At 41.0% G+C, this 22,702-nt stretch overlaps 1 protein-coding gene across 1 annotated transcript in view; it reads left to right on the top strand.

The window, feature by feature from the left end:
- LOC122970467 (gamma-aminobutyric acid type B receptor subunit 1-like) overlaps nt 1-22,702 on the top strand; it is a 158,019-nt gene that overhangs the window by 128,131 nt on the left and 7,186 nt on the right. The window contains exons 16-17 of the mRNA XM_044336615.1: nt 16,096-16,224; nt 22,448-22,591. Coding sequence (XP_044192550.1) covers nt 16,096-16,224; nt 22,448-22,591 — 273 coding nt within the window. The remainder of the gene's footprint in view (nt 1-16,095; nt 16,225-22,447; nt 22,592-22,702) is intronic.

Genomic DNA, 22,702 nt, shown 5'->3' with positions numbered 1-22,702 from the left:
CTGTTGATATAAATCAGGAGCATCCCAGTCGATCTTGGGGTGTTCAAATTGCAAAAATGCCATTATTACTTATTTTTCTGTTCTTGACAGACTTCTGACACCATTTAATGTACTACACACAGGACACAGACCTCATGTGGGAGCCATGTTGTTTATTGTTGCACAATCCTGTGTACAAAGCTACAGGTGCTGTGTAGGGACAGAACAGACTTCAGCTACAGAAGGTGAAGCACTATATGAATCAGCGCAATTAAACAACAATATATTATAAGCAGTGCAATTTTTTCTGGTGGATGTTTGTTTTGTGACTGGTTCAACAAGGCAAGATGCAGGACAAGACCTGTCTTTTTTATAAGAAGCTAATGTGGTTTGTTGTTTTGTAGCTCTTGTGTTGTGTAGCTTGCTGCAGTTAGTCGTGTGACCATCAGCTAATGATAGAACAGTGACATTACTGCTTCATGCAAATACAGTTTGAAATTAAATTATATGGTTGGTTGCACTGTATAAAGACAAACTCTCCATTTACACACACAAAGAAACAACAACATTCCAACTCGTGAATTCTCAGACAGAGAACATAATCATGAAAAAATATGAATTTCATCCTTCTGGGATTTCTTTCTCTGAAAGTAGAGCACAGAACACATGATTCACAGAGCAGATCTGTTTGCTGTTGCAGAAAATAAAGAAGCAATCTAATTTCAATTTTAAAGTCATTGTCTAAAACTAACAGGGGACATATAGCCACTTTGCACCCATCAACAAACCATTAAACATACTTTTATTTTCAGTGTTGTTGAGCCTCATACTCCATGTGCATGAGACAAAGCCTGCATGTCCATGCAGTCACAAAGCCTGATAACAAGGAAGGGCACCCAGCCAAACAAAGGGAGTCCAAGACAGACTCCATCTCCCAGCATGCTCTGCTCAGTTCGCACCTTGGTGTTAAGTCTCTCATTGGCAAAGACGCTCCAACACCAGACAGCTCCAACACCAACACAGCGACACAGCCGTGACATCACTGCCCCTTTAAGTACTGGTTGCACACAGAAACCTCCACCTGTCCATTGTAACTGTGCTGGGGGGGAAGCTCTGTCCCTCTGTGAGCCAGTTTACTAAAGGAGGTAACCCCATGCACGTGTACTTTTTCCAACTGAAAGACTTTCCCCTCACTGGACAAGACGAGACTTCACCCGTGTACGCCCAAACACAATCACCGGATCTGAAAGAGACCACTGCTGCTGCAACCCAGCACTCTCACTGCCTGCAGATGGAAGAAAAGGATTTCTTCACGAAGACGTGGCTAACTTCTCTGCACCACTCTTCTTCAACTAAGTCAACTCCACTGTTTTCTCTGCCAAGGGTCCGCTGCCATGAACCCGCCAACATAGTGTGAAGACGGCCCTGTCAGCGTCTGAGCCGAGGAACCAAGCGGGACCCAAAAGATGGACTGAAACACACACCCTGCTCGCTTTCTGAAGCAACTAAATAAGAGGTTTAAGTCTGGGCAGAGATAGTGTTAGACTGTGTGTTATTTTCAGCTTCAGTGCTGTTGTTTGTTGTGTGAATGGACGGACCGCCAAGTCCATTTTGCTGCTTTACTCTGAGTATTTGAAGTTTGTTGCCTGTTTAGTTGTGTTCACCACGCTAGACTATATTGTGTCTGTCCCACTTGGGACCGCTGTATTTGTGCCACCGTGAGTGAGACAGTAAGTTGCTTTGTTGATCGAAAATCAGACAATATGTGTTACAGACTGCCATCTGTATGCGTGCTCTCTGTGGACTAAGCAACCGCTTCTCTTCCCCCCACGGTCGTTAATCTTCCTCTTTCTTCTCTCTCGTTACTAACCCACACTCACGTGCACACACACATACACACATGCACACATCTGATGGTCAGATAGCATGGGACACAGCGCCGCTCTACCCCTCATTATCTACCATCAGGCATGTGTGTTTTACACGGAATTGGGTGAGTGCAGAGACGCCAGGTGGCGCCATCTTGCTATTGTTCCAACCAAGACACCGCGGTCACTTCCGCCCTTTGGTTCTCGCATGACGTGACTTCCTCCCATAGTCACGTCCGCCATCTAAACTCTTGCGCAACATCACATCAGATCATGTCGCCATCTTGCTGCCCACACACACATAGACACACCCACACATACACGCTCCCACTTGCATGTGTTTTCACTGTACGGCTATGGTTGTGTACAGTGTAGCTGTGGTTTTATGTATGTTATTCCTTAGGTAGAAATAGATTTTGGTTTATAGATCAAAGCATCTGCTAACTTTGTTAACTCTGCTATTATTTAATGAACACTGTCATATCTAGTGTTCAAGTCTTTTGTCATATTATGTTTAGATATTGTGAAAAGTGGCGGATTGAGGGAGTCAGAGCTCAAACTCAAACCTTCTTTGTTCACCTGTGAATGTTGATATCCCTCAGATATTAGCATTCTAGGTAAACTCTTTTATGAGACCACCTTATTGTTTGGTTATTGGTCCCGGTTTCTGGGTGGTGCCCCGTTATTATTAATTAATATTAATAATTTTATTAATTTTAATAATTATTAGTTATCTCTGATAATTATTAATTATTGCTAATAACCAGCCATGCTCCTCACAGATCCAACAGCTGGTGTCCCTGTGTGAGGTTCTCTAACAGCTGGCACCCCATATGATTAATTGATATCAATAATTTCTTGATTTTATAATTCATAATTATCCCTGATAAGGCTCTCTGCAGGCTCTGTGTTAGTCTGCAGACTTGTTCTTTCACTTTCAGTCCTTCACCAATGCAGCTTCTCTTAGCAGGCATGTTGAATTCTTCTTTGACCTCTCCTCCTTCCTTTCACGGTCTGCTGAGAAAGCTCCATCATCATTGGTGGTGAGGCTCACCTCCAGCCCAATTTGTAGGCATAAATCAGGGCGGAGCTGGCTGGTGGGCTCTGCAACCAGGGATGTGTGTTCTAAATGACAACATTTAGAGCATGAGGCTCTGTAGCATGCCCAGAAAACACTGATACCTGGAATGACAGGGCTGTGATGTGTCCTCATCATCAGGAAAAAAGTCACATTTTAAAATCCCCCACAGATACATCTTCTACATTATACTCTTGTATATTCTATACTCACACATGCACTCATGTCCTTTAGTTGTCCACTGTTGAAGGCAGGCAGGCAGTGGGATGAAAAGAACTGACAGTTCAGAAAATGAGCCTCTGTATGCAGGCTTGCTGTCTTAGTCTCGTGCCTCTCTCTTGCCACTTTTTCCTTCTCCATCTACGTCTCAAGAAGTGAATCTCTCACATTGAATCAGTGTTCAGTTTGGTACAAGATTTTCATTTAGTTTTAGACAGTTTGATCTAGTTTTCATCAGTGACATTTCACTTTCATTCTAGTCATGCCTTTAAAATCTTTATGTCTTCTGGGCATTTTTAGGCTGTTGCCATCTTTTTTGGGTACAGTTACCATGGTTACAGGTGTTGATTAGTGTAAAACAGTGTTTACTTGTTGACTCACACAGTGTCCATGTCACTGGTCTCTGCAGTAATACAACAGACTAACTCTCCTCAGCAAACTGTCTGTTGGAACAGGACGTTCCTGCTCACCTAGCATTAGTGTAAGCGACGTGGGTGTGAGTGAGGGAATAAATCAGTCCAATACGTTCTGGGTTCTCCTCATAACTTTAGTCACGTTAAAATACAGCTCAGTCCCGTCATCACACTTCTCACCCTTTTCTCTCCTTCTCTCCCGTCAAAACTCTACCCACTGTCTGAACAGCGCCGCCAAGCGGCTGACACTACAATATCACCCAAACACTGCATCACTAAACATATGCAAACAGGCAATGTTCAACAAAACACAGTAAACTGATGTTTAACCTTACGTTTACACAACTTTTGCCCATAAGACACAACTTCACTCTTACACATCGTCCCCCCCTTACACGAGAAGCGTCCTCGCTTCCAAATAGGTGTAATGAAACTGTCACTACTTTATGCTTAACAACAATATAAACAGATGACGTTGGCAAAACAACAACAAAGAACAGTGGAACAGGATACATTTTTTCCGTTGTGTTTGCCTATAACATCCCAGTGTTTTTTTTTTTGTTTTTTTTTTACTTGTGCTTCTCAATCAAGCATATGAATCAGACAACAGTTCATTCAACAGTCCTGTAACGCACTGGGGGACGTACACAACGACCTGACTTAGTCCTTACTCCCGTGAAAGGCTGAACTACCGGAGACAGTTCACTGGAATGTCCTGTGGCAACATTGTCTCCCACCTGTGTTGTGGTGCTAGTAGCACTCTGGGGCAGAGGGCAAACATTTGTCTGATCCCTAGGCGCAGTCACAGAGCACCCGGGCTTGTTTGGGTGCCTGTATACATAAGGTCTGGAGCCTGAGAGTGCAGTGAGCAGTGGGGGACCTGGGCCGTTTGCTGGTACAGTCAGTTCTGAAGGTGAGGGTGGAACTGGAAGTCTGTCAGCTGACCAGGCTGAACGATAAGGTTTCAGGTGATTGTAGTGAATGATCTTAGGTTTATCTCTAGGGTCCCATTGATCCAGAAGTTCATAGTCTACTCCAATGTCACCTGTGCCTGAGTCAAGTCATCGTAGAACTTTAAAAGGGCCGGTCCACTTAGGTGACAGTTTTTGTCTAGCAAGGGCAGGAAGGCCAACCCACACTAAGTCATAGGCCGTGTGTTTCATCCAACCATCATAGCAGTGCTTTTGTTGAGCACCTGCTGCCTCAATGTTATGTGCAACAGAGTGAAAAGCAGCACACAGTTTCAGTAATACCGAATTGGCATATTCACTTGGAGTACCTGGTGTGGCGTTTGAAAGTCCTGGTGAGTCTCCAAGGAGGAGATCTGCAGGCAGGTGGGCCACTCTGAAGAAAGGAGTGTGTTTCGTGGAGGAGTGAACAGTCGTGTTGTATGCAAATTCAACCTGCCATAGATGGTCATCCCATTCACCTCCTCTGGTATACAAATATTTTGCTAACTGGTCCTTGATGGTCCTGTTTGCTCGTTCCACCATGCCATCTGACATAGCATGATAAGGTGATGTCCTCGTTTTATGTATTCCCAGACGGTTGCACAGTTCTTTGACAAGATCTGAGTTGAACTGACGGCCTTGGTCAGTGTGCAAACTTTGAGGCACACCATCGTGGCTGATGTAATCTTCAAACAAACATTTAGCCACAGTGGTTGCCCGTTGATCAGGAAGTGCATACAAGTTGAGGTACTTAGTAAAATAGTCCATTACAACAAGTACATACCGATTACCACGGCGTTTGAGTGGCAGTTCCGTCAGGTCTGCTGCAATTTTCTCAAAAGGCCTGGATGTGACTATGTTTTGCATAGGGGCCTGTTGGTGTGGTGTCTGTGGTCGCCGTGCTTCACAGGCTGTGCATTCAAGACACCACTGAGTTATGTCACGTGTCATGTGAGGCCAAAAGCATCTGATCTGTGCCCCTTGTAATGTCTTTTGTGTCCCGAGAGTGAATGTCCATGTAAAGTTTGAAACACCTCCTTCTGCAAGTTACTAGGAACTACAATCTGTAAAACAGGGTCACCTGGTGGAGGTCTGACTTTGCGACACAAAAGACCATCAACAAGGGTGAGTTTAGGAAACTCTCTCCAGTACTGTCTGATTTCAGGTGAGGCTGCTTTAATGTTTGAGAATGGTGGCCTATGGTCAGTCAACACCCAGTTCCTGACTATTTGCAACTCAGGATCAGCTTTTTGAGCTTGAGGAAATACTGCCTGTCAATATTCAGGAGTGAACTGTCCACCGTTACAGCTGCAGTATCTGGTGAAGCAGACTGCACGAGTGATATTAAATCCGTAGCAGTCGAAGCAGTGGGTACAGTCTCTGAGCAGGGTGCCAGCTCAGTGGCTGGAGTGCACATGGATGACTCTATTGGGTCTGTTTGAGTGTGAATGGAAACACATCTCACCTGATTGGCTATAACCATAGGGGTAGTGCCTTCACCTGTGAAGGGACGACGGGACATAGAGTCAGCATTGGCGTGTTTTGTACCTTGTCTACAACTAGCAGGTGCCAGGTCACTCTTCCTGAGTAGGGGCAGGACATCATCACCCAGATGCACAGTCCTCTCCCCATATCCAGAATCACACAGTGAGGCTTGAGAAAGTCAAAACCTAATATAAAGCCTTGACTGACATTTCTGATGACTTGCACTTCATGTTGCAGAGTTTGAGACCCTAGTTTAAAGGTGATGTCTATCATACCCAATGTATCCAAAGTTTGGCCAGTCACTGCTTGTGACATGATAAACTTCTTTTTAATGGGTCTTTTTGCTAGGGAAGGAATTGACATTTTGGTTTCCTCACTGATGAATGAAATAGTGGAACCTGTATCTAGCATGATGTGCATATCAGTGCCCTCAACAATTCCACTTACATAGGAGGTGAAGTCTTTACTTACAGTGGCTTCAATGTTCACACTTTCAGTCAGGGGGATTGTCATATCTGTATTACCACTAGGGGGTTAGTGGTGTACTGATGCAGTCTGTTATTTCAGTGAGGCAGACGTCTGGGGGTTCCACAGAGAAGTAGCTGATGAACACCTCGCATCATCAGCTAACGGCCGTTTCCCTGTGAAAATCTGCCATGATCTTTGTAACCACTCTTAGTGGGATACTGACTGTCCCAGTCCTTTGGTTGTCGTGTTTGGCCTTGGTCCCCATACTCTTGGAATGAAACATGCTTGGCATAGGGACTCGGGCTTCAGCGGTGAGAGTCATAGTAGGGTCTACTGGGAGAGGGTTGCCTCCCTCTCTTTTCCTCATAAGGGTCTGAGTAGTGAGTATCTCTGTAAGGTTGTCGGTACCTGTCAGGCTCCCTACGGATGTAATTTTGATGGTGGCGAGTCCTCTGAGGAGAATAGTGTTCTGGAGAATGATTGGAACGTGAGTATCTGGAGGGGGAATGTCTGTAGCCTGAGCTCCATCTATTTGCATCTCTATCTGGGCTTCTCCCATAAGGTGGGGGAGATCTTTGAGGACGCACATGCATGTGCCTGTCACGGTGGTGCTCGCTGCTTCGCTCATCCAGCTTCAGTCTCAGTGCATCCATATCCTTACTTAAGTCTTTAACAGTAGCAGTGAGGTTCTGAACTGTTTTCCTGAGTTCAATGTCATTTTCACGTACTGAATTTACTGACTGCATTGTACCAATATCTCTGGTGGCAACATTTGGTGAGGACACTGGCATTACTAATCTAGCTGCTTGGCGAGCCCGTTCAGCTTGGGAGGCGACTTGAAAAGCCTCAGTGAAAGTTTTCACCCCTCTTTCATGACATTTGACTTGAAGTTCCTGATCCAGACCAGCGATGAAGCGAGACATTTTCATATACTCTGAAGCACTGTGCTCAAAATCTGGGAAAGCTTCTTTGACAAGCCTGCATACATCTGCTGCATAAACTTCCATTGCTTCATTAGGTAGTCTATGACGGACATTAGGGAATGTCTGAAATGATGCAATTACATCTTTTTGGCCAAAAGCTGTCTGCAAGTGCTTCTTTGCTTAACAAACACTGCATCACTAAACATATGCAAACAGGCAATGTTCAACAAAACACAGTAAACTGATGTTTAACCTTACGTTTACACAACTTTTGCCCATAAGACACAACTTCACTCTTACATTAGCATTAACATTAGCATTAGCACAGCAACTAATCATTTACTTATCTGTTCACTGAAATACTGTTACTGTCTGGGTTCAGCCTGAGAGGAGATATGTGGGATAACGTTGCGATATTTCTTTAGTGAACATCTAGAGGAAGATTTAGATGGTTGACTTCCAACATTAGTCCTGGAATACACTTATTCCTTCTGATAGCAACAGGAGCAATGGCCGACTGAAAGTAACGTTAACTTGAAAATGCTACATTAGCTTAGCTTTTTATAATTGTTGGCGTACTGCCTGCATGTTTTCCGAGTTTGTCCAGCTGTTTTGTTGCTGTTTCTTGTATAATTGTCAGTGCATTGTAGATTAATTGAGTCCATTAATGTTTTTCTTCCAAGAAGCACTAACATCAGATCGTAGGTAGGTAACTGACAGAGACAGAATGTTACTGAGTGCAATATGCTTCTTATTAACGATAGAGCAACAGGTCAAATGACTAAATCAACTGCTATATGAAAAATATTATTGGCTGCTGGAGGAGACTGTTCGACCAGTCAGGAGCTGCAGTGTTTGATTCTGCTGTATGCAGCTCATTGAATAAGACTTACAACAGTCTACAACAAGTCTCTGGAACTCTTCTGGAGGCATGAACACCATTCTTCCAAAAGATATTTCCTCATTTGGAGTTTTGATAATGGTGGTGGAGTGCGCTGTCTAACACATCAGTCCAAAATCTCCCATAGGTGTACAATTGGGTTGAAATCTGGTGACTGCAAAGGCCATCGCATATGATTCACATCATTTTCATACTCATCAAACCATTCAGTGACCCCTCGTGCCCTATGAATTGGGGCATTGACATCCTAGAAGAGACCATTCCCATCAGGATAGAAATGTTTCATCATAGGATAAAGGTGATCACTCAGAACAACTTTTTATTGATTTGCAGTGACCCTTCCCTCTAAGGGGACAAGTGGACCCAAACCATTGTCAGCAAAATGCTCCCCAAAGTAACAGAGCCACCGGATCACCTCACTGTAGGGGTCAAGCCTTCAGACCTGTACCGGTTTTTCCTTTAATTTGTCACCCGTCTGTATGTGTGATTTTCACTCCAGTTGAAACATTTTCAAATCAAATAAATGCATCACGGCTTTATTTGGTTGCTTCCACTTCATTCCATCAACTCCATAAGCAGTCTAAATTTCCATCTCAGTCTTAAAGTGCAGAGAAGACACGGTGTGACTCTGACCAGGTTTCTGATGGATTTTCATCTGCCTGCCTATGAATAACTGACATTCTCTACTCAAGTGTTCTTCAAAGACATCCCTGCTCTCTGTGTCTATAATTGGTTGGGCCTGTCTGCTCTGTCACACAGCCAGATAAAGAAGTCAATTGTTCAGCTTTTAATGTGTATTCAAGAATAAGAAGCCCTTTCACTGCATCCAAATTTCACTCGACAAATTGCAAAGTATTCCACTGTGCATGACATTTAAAAAGACAAGTGAGGCATCTGCTGCTGGTTTGAAATGCTAGACTCTTTCCAGCCAGCCAGCTCACACACATACACACTCACTCAGAATAGCTTTTTAATCAGCAACATCTCCAGTACGGCTGATTTTGTGATTTTCATTCCCATCGTTGTGTTTTAATTCATCTCAGAGGATTATCCATTATACACTGAACCCAATTTAAGCCTAAGCCGAGTGGGTGAAATGCAAATTGGCACAGGGAAAAAATCTGTATGTGTTTATTGCTGTTTCCTCTCTTCCTCCTGCTTTGGTCTGTTTTTGATGAACAAGTAGCCTCTCAGATTCCCCTCTCTGTGTAAAACAAATGAGTTTGATCCAGCCTCTGCTGTCTGCAACCATTGGTCAGCTATAGGATCTACTACATGTTTTGGACAAAAACGTGGCTTCATGTATTTTTTTTGGAACAGGAAATGATTCTTAAATCACAGGGACTATTTCTGTAAAGAGATGTTGCTGTTGAATTTTTGAAGTGTCATTTTTTAATTCTATAAGCACCACAGACAAATTTCAACCCCATCCTTTGTATTGTGGTGGAGGCAGAAATCTCAGAGACAGATATCTCAAAACCTGGACAAATAAAACTTAAACTATCTGCATGGATAGATACCACTAAAGCTATGTGAGAATATATGTTTTTGTAATGTGGGTGTTCCAACCAGAGCAGAAGACTTGACAATTGAGGCTTGGACTGGAAATGAGGACTTGGGATTAGACTTGGACTTGACTTACTTGAGATTTGAAAGCAAAAACATTCAAGTCTCTAGTTTTGACCTGGTAAAGTCCTGGAACAATAGAATAGAGGAACAGGCATATTTAATTATTAGACCTTTGGATTCAAATGACTTGGTCTGAGGTATGTCATAAACAATAATAAAACAGCTTTGGAAGCAAAATGTTCGAATGTTATGCCATATTAATGGTCAGAATTCAGAGACTTGAAACATTTGATTCTTAAAGAGTACAGTCTACACCTGCTCTATGTGAAAAGTGCCCTGAGGTAACTTCTGTTGTGATTTGGTACTATATAAATGAACTTGAATTGAATTGAACTTGCACCTGACATGCAATTTGCTTGACCTGTCTCAACTGACTCTAGACTTGATTTAGACCAGTCTCAACTTACCCTAGACTTGACCTAGACTTGTCTTGACTGACTTAAAAATGGACTTTGACTTGTCTAGGTTGGCTTGAAACTTATCGTGGACTTTTCTCAGCTGACTCGAGACTTGACTGGACTTGGCTTCACTGACTTGATAGCTACTTGATTTGGACGTGTCTCGACTGAATCAAGACTTTTTTTTTTCAAAATTCATTCAGATAATTTATTACTGTGTTAATGAAACATTGATTGCAATTTGTCTTGATGTGTGCTTGGGTTAGACAAAAACAATACAATACAAACACTCATCAACAATACAATACAGATACACATCAGCATAAACATATCGAAAATACTCGAGCAAAATAAATAAAACATCAGCATAAACATATAAAATACTCTAACAGAGTAAATAAAACACACGTTTCTGTGCATTAAGAAACCCCCTAGGGGACACAGTTAAATTAATCATGGACTGAACTGATGATGGGGAGTTAAGGGCCCTCACTGCCTCAGGATATGTGCTGTGTAGTTCTTCTCTTCATACTATGCAACCTGGAGCCAGGAGAATATCCTCATTCTGAATATCAGTAAAACTTAAGAACTGATAGTGGACTTCAGCAGGAAGCAGCAGAGGAACTACCATCCACTCAGGATCAGAGGGGCTCAGGTGGAGAGGGTTGACAGCTTTAAATATCTCAGTATCAACATTACTCAGGACCTGTCTTGGTCCCACCACATCAACACCCAGGTAAAGAAAGCTGGTCAGTGTGTCTACCACCTCAGACGCATGAATGACTTCAAGCTCCCCCTCAGAGTGCTCAGGAACTTTTACACCTCCACCATAGAGAGCATCCTGTCTGGGAGCATCACCACCTGGATGGGCAGCGGCACCAAAGAAGACTACTTGGCCCTTAGGAAGGTGGTCCACTCGGCTGAGCGAACCATCAGAACTACCCTCCCCAACCTGCCAGACATTTATTGCAGGAGATGCAGATCAAAGGCCAAGAAAATTGTGAGGGAGCCCAATCACCCCAGTAACAGACTGTTCTCACTGCTGCCATCAGAAAGGCATTACTGCTGCCTGAAGGCCAATACAGAGAGGATGGCACACACACACACAAACACACACACACACACACACACACATACACACCTCCAAGCCTGGTTTTCTAAGGACTATCAAGACAATTTGCACTTTGTACAATTTTGTACTTTTTCCTTTGGATATAGTACACACCATATTTTACCTCCAAGTTAGTCTACACTATTCACACAACTCTGTGTACTGTGTACATGTGTCTTATTTTAATCACCCTCTTAAATTATTGTGTGCTCTTTTTAATTATTGTTTTGTTTACTGTTGTGTTAACTGAGCCGGAACAGGTACAGACCCATCCTTAGCATGTGGGTATTATGAATATCACAAATGCTTGGCAAATCTTGACCAATGATTTTTGATGCTATTTTCACTACCTTATTAAGCTCCTTCCTGTCATCGGCTGAGCAGTTTCCATATGACACTGTGACAGAGAATGTGAGAACACACTCTGTCACAGCTCTGTAAAAAATCATACATCGTTGCATTTGATACCTTAAACTTCCTGAGTTGTCGCAGAAAGAACGATCTTTGGTAGGCTTTCTGCACAATGTGGCTTATATTCCATTTAAGAGAAGAAGATAAGTGGTCCCCAGGTATTTGAAGTTTTCTACTATCACAACAGCCTGATCATTGATAACAAAGGGCTGAAGCTCATCACAACTATCTCCATGGTTGTTATGAGCACACCACTCAACTAGTGAGGAGACTTCTGCTCTCTAAGCTGTTTCATCATTGGAAGAGTTCAGACATGTTGCAGTGGTGTCAGTGATGCGCAAATTTGAAGATTGTAACTGAGTCAGAGAGAGAAATACAATTGTTAGTATACACTGAGTACAGGGGAGGCAAAAGAACACAGTCTTGGGGAGCACCAATGCTTATGGGCATTCATAACTTGTTGTTGACTTTAACTATTTGTGATCTATTGGTCAAAAAGTCAAAGATGCAGTTACACATGGACCTGTTGACACCCATCTTTAGGAGTTCGTCTTGTTGGAATAATAATACTAAAGGCAGAACTTAAGTCAATAAATAGGACAAATGCACAGGTAGGGTTGACTGACCAAAAGGGGCCCATACTACTGAGTGATATGCATTGGAGTTGACACAATAGCAATGGTCCAACGTTTTATCACCCCTTGTTTGTTGCTTGTACTTGGGCAGTGATTTGACATGAGACAAGTTGACATGATTAAAATCACCTGATATTAAAACCACTGAATCCGAGTTTGAGTTCTCTCCTTCCATGATCTGTGCCTCTAACAGTTGCCAGGCATCCTTTGCTCCTGCCTTTGGGGTATTCTACACTTGACTTGGACTTGTGGCAATTTTCTATATTATTGTTATTGTCAACCAATTTTATGTGCAGGGCCAAACCAACAATGAACTGATCTACTTACAAGTATTGTGTAGTGTCATGTCAGTGAGCCACACCACTGCATGGTCACCACTAAGGCAACAAATATGATATGTGGCAGTGATACAGAGGTCTGGGACCAGGCTAGGATGGATGAACAAAACTATGAAAGTTAGGTGGTAATAAGGCAGATTTTCCTTTAAAGTTGTCTCTCTAAAGGCTGCAGACTGCTTTGAAGCCGTCTGACTCCAAATGAATGACACACAATCCCAAGTGCACAGAAATGTTATTTGTTCCAGAGAGGCGGGTGAAATAAATTGGATGGGTGGTATCTGAGCAGAGGGCAGGATTGTGTTTGTGCCTCACTGTGTGTAAGTAATGACACAGCAGAGAAAACATGGCTGCTGCTGGTGTCCACCTGCTGCTTCCATTTGCCAGTCTGGATAGGATTTTTCAGCTTTTGCACAGAGATGACTGACTGTTGATCAATATGTATTGATTTCCAGCTTCACCTCTACCTCTCTCATGTTTCATTTGTGCTCAGTCTCTGTCCCTCACTCCTCTACCCTCTCACATTCTATCACAGACTCCCTTCGATTCATCTTCTCCCTCTGTCATCTCACTGTGTTCTGTGCATTTTCTTCTTCTCATGCCAGCTCACTCCCATTCACTTTCTGATTCTAATTAAACTTTATTGGTTTGAGGGAAATTAAACCTGTGTTGCCAAAGCATACATACATATACACACAATATGATGATAATATATGATGAGTAGTGATAAAAACATTATCTGCATATTATTAAAAAATATACAGTCATCAATTAAAAAGTTAAATTCAATTATAATGTCCTTCTTAATGCATACGACTTCATGTCTTTGTCTGAGGGTGTATGAGTCTTGTTGGTAATATAGGATTTTCTGTTTTCTGTCAGTTGTTGGTATGTTGGAGTACTTATCAATCTATGATGGTGTTTTTTAATTTGTCAACAGCAATAATGGATCTTTCTCCTAGTTGCTCTGGATAATCCACACACCTTTCTGTCCAGGGCTTTCATTTGACAGACTATTTTGGTAGAAAGTAGTTCTCACAAAAAATGAGACAGTGAGATCTGTGGATTATTTAGAGGGACAGGTACCATAAATGACATTCCATTCACCTCCACTTTGTTGGGGTGAAGGCAGATATCTCAAAACCTGGACAAATAAATCTACTTTTTTTTTTTTTTACCAAATTTGAGTGAGCTGACCCTTTTAAATATGACAGTGAAAATAGCATAACAAATTAGATAAAAACCATAAATAAAGTTGTTTGCATGTAGAATAGAAGTGGCTCATTTAATGCAGCAATACATTAAGTCAAGGTAGCCTGACATACATATGCATTGTTATAAATATCGGACATTGCACAAGAAGTTAAATGTCACTTCCTGTGTCCACTATGTAGTGCTAGAGAGCACCCACTGATTATAAGTCATGTTGCTGTATATCATGTATAGACCACACCATGTAATTTTCATGTAAATCAGATGACGTTTGTCACGTAAGGCCAACTTTCTGTGTCAGTAGGTGGGGCTATGACTATGAGTCAGTATTGACATGTAGATGTGTTTAGGCTGGACTCTTATCAAGCATGAGAAATGTGACACAGATTGGACAATGTAGAGCCGAGGTACAACAACTTCTTGTTTAATGCCCCAAACATGTTTTGGGCAAAATTGTCCGGCACGCCACACCAAAGGCATTCCATGAAATCTAAAAGGCTTCACTATTTAGCATCACAAATCTGTTTAGATGTAACTTACCAAATTTGAAGTTGCTCTGGTTAAATTTCTAGGAGTCACCTGTCAATGGCTTCACTTTGTGAAAAAAATGCGAAGTAGATTCAAAATGGCTGACTTCCTGTTGGAATTAGGGTATGGCTCCAAGAGGCTATTTAAGTCTGGAGATGTTACATCTGCCTACCAAATTTCGTACATATATGTCAAATTTAAAGATGGGGGCTTTGAATTTGAAATTTTGGAGGGGGTGCCCTGAAGCCATTGTGCCACACCCATGCCAAAGACACATATCAGATATCAAGATAAACCACTTTTGATGCATGTGCAAGGATTTGTGAGTTTTCAAGCACCCCTAGCACCTCAAACATGCTAAAAGTAATTAGGGAGCACTATAGAGCCAATGTGCCACGCCCAAGCCCAATTGTGATACTAATCGCATTACTTACTAATTTGAACATAAGTACGAAGTTTCATGAGTTTTTCATACATCCTAAAGGCCTCAAACATGTTTTCATTAATTGAAAATTGACACATTAAATCCAAAATGGCTGACTTCCTGTTGGGCAAAAAAAAATTTTAAAAAATATGTAATATGTCAATAATGCTGAGAGCAATGAAACCACTGAATTTCATGCACATCTAAGAAACTTTATTCCAAAATGGCCCTGTGTTTGGGGGCACTATGGAGCCCACTGGCCACGCCTGAGCCCAATCACTACAGAACATCACAATTTTCGCCAGTTCAGATGTGTGTGCCATTTTCATGAGTTTTCAAACATCCCAAGCCCCTGAGAAATGCAATGGCGTACTATAATAATAATAATAATAATAATACAAATAATAATAATAATGATAATAATCCCTTCAAAAACAATCGTTTCCTCACACTTTCAGTGCCAGGGACTGTAGGGCCCTTGGCACAAGGGAACGTTCAGCCCCTGGCACTTTCGTGCCTGGGCCCTAAAAATAACAATAAACCCTTCAAAAACAATAGGTTCCTGGCACTTTCAGTGCCAGGGACCGTTGGGCCCCTGGCACTTTTGTGCTTGAGCCCTAATAACTAATAATAATAATCTCTACAAAAACAATAGATTTCTCAACTTTCAGTGATTTTAGCCAAATTTAGCCATCAGTTAGTTAGTTTTATGTCACAACAAATTCATTCAAGAAATTTAAAAAAAAACTAATTTCTGACCTGCCAAAATCCGATCATACAAGAGCCAGATTATTGATCTATCAGGGACTAAACAGGTGTTGTGACCTTAAACTGCATGACAAATGACAATAGATCTGGCAGAAATTCTGCCCGATTCTAAAATTAGTCAGGGATGACCAATTCAGCATTAAAATCTGGCTTAATCCTGCCCAGTTTTAACATGGCTGCATCTCTTATACAGTACCTCTAGGTGTAACCGATGCATACCTAGAGGTACAGGTAGTGTATATACCTCTCTTTGGTTAAACAAAGTCTAAGACCTCTTTGATTTAAAGTCTTGTGATCATTTGACCTGTATTGAGATTCTTTCTTTGCACTGAAAGAAGTAAACATGCTGTTGTTCCTCAGGTTCTGTGTATGATCACAGCTCCGGTCACCATGATCCTGTCTTCCCAGCAGGACGCCTCCTTCGCCTTCGCCTCCCTGGCCATCGTCTTCTCGGTCTACATCACCCTAGTGGTTCTGTTCATTCCTAAGGTAAAACCAGACCACTGTCCTCCACTCATCATCTCCTCCCTGCAGATTACAGCAGCAATTTAAGTGTCAGCTTTAATGAATCCCCTTTCACAAGGGATCTAAGTCGTCTGGGCTGCTATAATATATCACGTAATGGCCTGTAGATTGGCCCCAAATTGCTGTGTCAGCATCAATATCTGCCTAAGTCCTCAGCAGTCTGCTCTGTTCTGTCAGCCTGGGCATCTATTCATCTATTCATCTGAGGACCAGTTTGAATGATACATATGCTCTCCACTTCTGTAAAGGAAAATTCACTTCTTGGTCATAGACTATATTGCCAATAGTATGTGGATACCAGTAAATTTCACCCATATGTGACGTTCCAAACCATGACTATTAATCTACTACTACAATAGCCTCCACTCCTCTGCAGTCTGGCTTTCCACTAGATTTTGCAACATGGCTGAGAGCAAAATACACTTAAGTATGTGGCAATATGCTGTATTTATGATCATGATTGGGTGGGGTATGTCTTTTTTAATTGTATTAAAGAAGAATTACAGTCACAAATTTAACAAAATTATTTAAAAAGAAACAAAGAAAACAAACCATTATGGAGGTTTACATAAGAATTAAAGAAGGCAGTAAAAGATAAAATATAAAATGCATAATATTATAAAATATATAATATATGGTCAGATATCCGCATATAGAAAAGATATAACATAGACATAGACAGATATTGTTTTCATTACTCCTACTGTTATAACAGTTCAGTAATCACCATCACTGCTAAGCTCCACAGACATGGTGACATTGCTCCTTATGGGTGCTACCAGCCAGGAATCAGGAACACACATGCTGAGGAAGCCAGAGCAGGAAACCTCCACTTGTGCAGTGGATTATTATAATTATTTTTAAAAAAGTGAAATGTAAGACGGATGTTAGTGGCATGTGATGTGAGTGCTCACCTATTAACCTATAACCCATGACTGTAGTTGGCAGAGTTCCATCTTGGACTAATTTTGACCTTCCATACTTACCGTAGTTGTGCACATATCGAAAGGACCTCACCAGTGATTTTTCATAAATTACAAATTGCATATCAGAGATAACCATTTAGAGAGGGTGTAGTTATGCTGCTTTTATTGCTCAATTCATTTTTAATTAACATTTCACAGTTTTATTGTAATCAATCTGTGTAACTTCGTCTGAATTGATTTTGTATTCTGAAAAATGGACATGAAAGCATTTTCTGATGAGAAATAGAATTTATAGAAAAAGGCTCGAAATTCTGTTTTGTCATTCACAAGATTTATTTTTCTTGATAAGGAGCTATCCAGATTAACATTAAATCTAACCCTTCAACATTTTTAAAAACAGCTACAACACTGACAGTTCGGTCATATGTAGGCTGTGTCCAGTCTATAAATAAGCATAGAACGGCCTGCACAGAATAAGTGCAAGACAACAACGGTCTGCCTGAATTATTAGTGGTCCCAACTATTTTATTAAACTTGATATCCTGCCCACACCCATGTAATTTCTCAAACATTAAACATTTCCAAATTCAACATAAATTGGCTGCAAAATGATCACACATCCTCTGTTAATATATCACATCCACTAATCTGTCAACAGCAGCCTAATCCCTTGGTCAAATGAATAATTAAAGCTTTACTGCACTTCTTCTGCACTACAACAGCACATATCGAGGACCCTACCTAACTTTTATAAAAGTTGATGGCAGCATGTTGTTGGCTTGAGATTCCATAGGAGAGTTTTCTTCCAATGTTACACTAATAGAACTGTGGAATAGGTCTGGCAATGCACAGACCATTTTTGATTATTTGGTTGAAAATATGCTGCTAACAATAATTATGTTCTCAGGTAGAAGAATTTCCCAGTCGCAAGAAGTAAAAAACATTGTAGCCTACATATTAGCCTAATAGAACATAGGCTATGGTTTTGGAAATATTAACTGAATATAATAAATGTCCTCACATGAGATCCTGCCAACAGCCAATAGTTGCCTACAATAGCCTAATCGACCTATGATCATAGTTAATTTAATCTCATCAGACATATCTGCCAAAACAGAAATGTCCAAACATTAAAATTATCATTATCAAATTATTATGTTAGAGTGGCAAAAAAGGAGTGTAGAAGTGAGAGCTTGGGACCACACACAACTTGTGTTTCACTCAGTAACCTTTATTTGTAAAAAACCCTATTACAGGATACTGTCTGTATCTGTCCACCAGGTGGCAGTGATATACCATAACACAACTCAAATAACATGACATGTCTTGTTTTAATTTGGATATTTCACTTGTATCTTAGTGTGCATTAAACCCCCAGTCCATATTTGCCATTCTGTGCATTTGTCAGTCACTTGTAAAGCAGATTGAATTGCATTCAACTTATAAGGTGCAATATCAATGAAGTCTGACCAATTTAATGATTGATTGGAGGGGATCTTTAATTTAGGGTGAGGCCCACTGTATGAGGCTTCTTGTTCTCTCCTGTACCACCTGTTTCACATGTTATCTGTTACTTATGCTGTTTGTATATGTGAAAAGGTAAAATTACTAGATTACTCTGTGATTATCTAAAATCTCACAGAGTAAAGCATTTGAAAGTTGCAAATGTTAAGTGCACATAATTTGTTGTTAAGGAGCTAAAATTTGCACACACTGGTATGGTAATTGTACTGGTAATTAAACAATGCAATGGATGATAATAGTAGACATTACTGTTGTGTGGTTTACATAAAGTAATAATAAAATAAACACGTGGGTTAAATAAGGAGTTTGTTTAATGGTTCACATGTAGTTTGTCTTGTTGGACTCTGTTGGAAAACTGTGTCTAGTGATGTCCCAGCATCCCCAAATTGGCAGTTAAACAGAGTAAAATGTTAAGACCCAGGTGGTTAAAGATTTTAGTCAATTCAGGATAAGGAAGGGAATTGGCCTGGTATCATCACGATGTTATAGTGAGTGATTTGTACAGCAGCCTGTCCTGTAAACTGCATTTTGTCATGCCATCTGTGTTTCTCCCCCAAAGGATCTCCAAACACAGGGGAAGTTATTGGTTGTATTTGCAGCAGTCAAAACTGCACACTGTCAGCAGAATATTCCTGTTACATACACATCAGGAGTGCCAAACTCAGCACAAAATGTCAAAAGACTTGGGAGTCTACATGATATAGCAGTTCTACTTGAGAGCATAAATAAACTAATTGTTTCTAATGTTGGGCCTCAACACACAAAGAAAGGCCTGCATGATAAGGGCGCCAGGACAGACAATGGGAGTCCATTTTGGACTCCATTTCCGCTAATGCTTTGCAAATTTCACACATAGGTGCTAAACAGGAAATGGTCTCAACAAACAGTCTCTCATTGGCAGAGACGCTCCTGCACAGAGGAGCATCATGATGACACAGCCGAGACATCACCGCCCCTTTAAAACCTAAGGAAACACAAAGAAACATCGCCTTTCTATGTCGACTGAGCTAAGGGAACCTCTGCCCCTCTGTGAGTCAGCTTGACTAAAGGGGGTACCCCACGCATGTGTTTTCCCCCACTGATCAGAAGACTCTCCCCTCGCCAGACGAGACAAGACTTCACGGCGTTCACCCAAACACCATCCCTGGATCCAAGAGAGACCGCTGCTGCAACCAGCACTCTCACATCCAGCAAAAGGAAGAAACAACTTTGCTCTTCCTCCACTGAGTCAACTGCTGTTTTCTCCGCCATGCCGTCCATATGCGCTGTGGACAAAGAACCGCTTCTTCCCCCCTCATGGTCACTCCCCTCTTCTTTCTTCCCTCTCTTGCAACTAACATGCACACACTCACGCATGCACACATACATTAATCTGATGGTCGGATAACGTGGGACTCATCACATGTGTTTTTCACGGAATTGGGTGACTGCAAGAAGCCAGGCGGCGCCATCTTGCTATTGTCTAACCAAGACACTGCCATACTTCCGCCATTTGGTTCTCGCGTGACGTGACTTCCTCCCATAGTCACGTCCACACCCCAAACAAGCCCCCAGGAACAGCGCCGGGCTGTGAGGCCAATTTGACATAGTGGCCAAACCGTGTAATTACAATGTCACGTGGGCCCAAAAAGACTTGTTTCCATAGACTTAAATTGTGAAAGAGATGTCCATAAATCAGCGGATACATTTTTTTGAGCATCACAACCCCCGTGAAATGACTCATCTCAGAATTTGATTCATTCAGTCCAATCACATTTAGAAAGTCTGAAAGAGCCGCACAATTGAATTGTTTTATCCCCATTCAAGTTAGCCAGAGGGCTAAACCGGAAGTAGCCAGAAGTAGCTGGCTTTGCCGGCGAAAGCCACTAGTGTGCTTGCTCTATGGGCCCAATCATCCCAGAAGATCCGGGTAATTTTATATGTGGAAGTCGAACTTTTATGGCTTCATGCGCCACTGAGCAACTTTCATAGGAACAAACAGGACCCCGCCTCCAACGCTGTATCCAGTTCTCTTTATACATCCATGGCCCCAAACCCTTGACGTCATCACGCCAGATCATGTTGCCACTGCGAGTCAGTCAGTCAGTCATTGAGAGAGTCAGTGCTCGAATTCAACACTTCTTTGTTCACCTGTGAATGTTGATATCACTCAGATATTAACATTCTAGGTGAACTCTTTTATGAGACTACCTTGTTTGGTTATTGTTCCCGGTTTCTGGGTGGTGCTCTGTAGTTGTTAATTCATATTAATAATCCTATTAAGTTTTATAATTAATTAATTATCACTGATAATTGTTAATTATTGCTAATAACCAACTGTGCTCCTCACAGATCCAACATATTGGTGCCCTCCCGTGTGAAACTCCCCTGATATCAACAGTTAGAGCCCGCATTATTGATTGATATTAATAATCTCTTGATTTCATAATTCATACTTATCTATGATAGATATGAATTATTACTAATAACCAAACGCACTCCTACCCTACCCAACACTGATAGAGAAATACAAACAAACACAACAGTAAACAGAAACTGCATAGAAACAACAATTCAGACATTTAATATGGAACATGGTCCTCCTAAACTGCATACAGGACAGGCTGATAAATCTGATGGCAGACTGTTTTAAGATTGATGGCAGCAGCTCAAACACTGACTGACTCAGCACTTCATTCTGTAGAGGAAAAAGAGAAACAGCTTTAATTTTCTATAGTGAAAGCCAACTCCTGGTCATAATTTTATTACAATTTAGCATATGGAATTTATGGTTTGGTATTTATAGTGAGGCTTACTCTCAATCTAAGCAGCCATCTAAGCGATATTATATACAAACAAAACCCGAGACTGAGCATTTGGCTTCTGTGAACATCTACTTAGTGTTAAAACTTACCCTACCGTAAGGCAATAAATCTGCAGATTATTTTCACAATTAATTGGTTAATCACTTGGTTTACAAAATATCAAATAGCAACATTCATCTAATTTTCTCCAACTAGCTGAGAAGTTGGAGAAAATGATGAATGTTGCAGACAACACTGACTATGATGAGATACAAAATAACATCAGCATTGCACGTGCAATTTAGAGTATGTGATATGATGTAATAGAATTATACATATAAACTGTAAAGTAGAGTTGCAACAATTTGTTGATTAATCAATTAATTAGCCAATAAAAAAAATAATCAGCAACAATTTAATAACTGACTCAATGTTTAAGTAATTTTTTGCTCCACATTATCAAATGTGAATATTTTCTTCTTTTTTTAGTCTTCTAAGATAGTAAATTGAATATCTTTGGGTTTTAGACTGTTGGTCAGACAAAACAAGGCATTTGAATATCAATTTAGGCTTTGGGAAATTGTAATGGGTATTTTTTTAGTATATTCTGATATTTTATAGACAAATTAAATATATATAATTTTATAGACAAATTAAGTGCAAAAATGAAAATATTCTTTAGTTGCAGCCCTACTGAATACATGCCCCAAAACTGAAAAGTCGAATATCTGTCATCTCAGCTAGTCCTATTCTGGTAATTCCCCTAAAATCAGATACCTGGTGACATATATTCTGGTTATAAACCAATAAATCAATGTTTAGCCAACTGTCATTATGACCCTTAGTTAAAGTGTAGAGAGTAATAGTTCCAAATGATGTAAAGGTGTCTGTTGAACATCTTCAGTAAATAGTAAACATCACATCTTTAATAAAGTAAACATGCATGATTTGCAGATGCGGCGTCTGATCACACGGGGTGAGTGGCAGTCAGACGCCCAGGAGACAATGAAGACCGGCTCGTCCACCAACAACAACGACGAGGAGAAATCCAGACAGCTGGAGAGAGAGAACAAGGAGCTACAGAAGATAATCCAGGAGGTCAGCCAAGCTCTTCCTGTTCCTCATATCATTCTTTATTCTTTCCTTTTCTTTACATTTAAAATGTAAATGTCAAGAGAGACATGACCAAGAGGGCAGCACAAAAAAAGA

The sequence above is a fragment of the Thunnus albacares genome, chromosome 19 (genome assembly GCF_914725855.1).
Source record: "Thunnus albacares chromosome 19, fThuAlb1.1, whole genome shotgun sequence".
Classification (NCBI taxonomy): domain Eukaryota; kingdom Metazoa; phylum Chordata; class Actinopteri; order Scombriformes; family Scombridae; genus Thunnus; species Thunnus albacares.
This window is presented reverse-complemented; position numbering and strand designations above follow the sequence as displayed.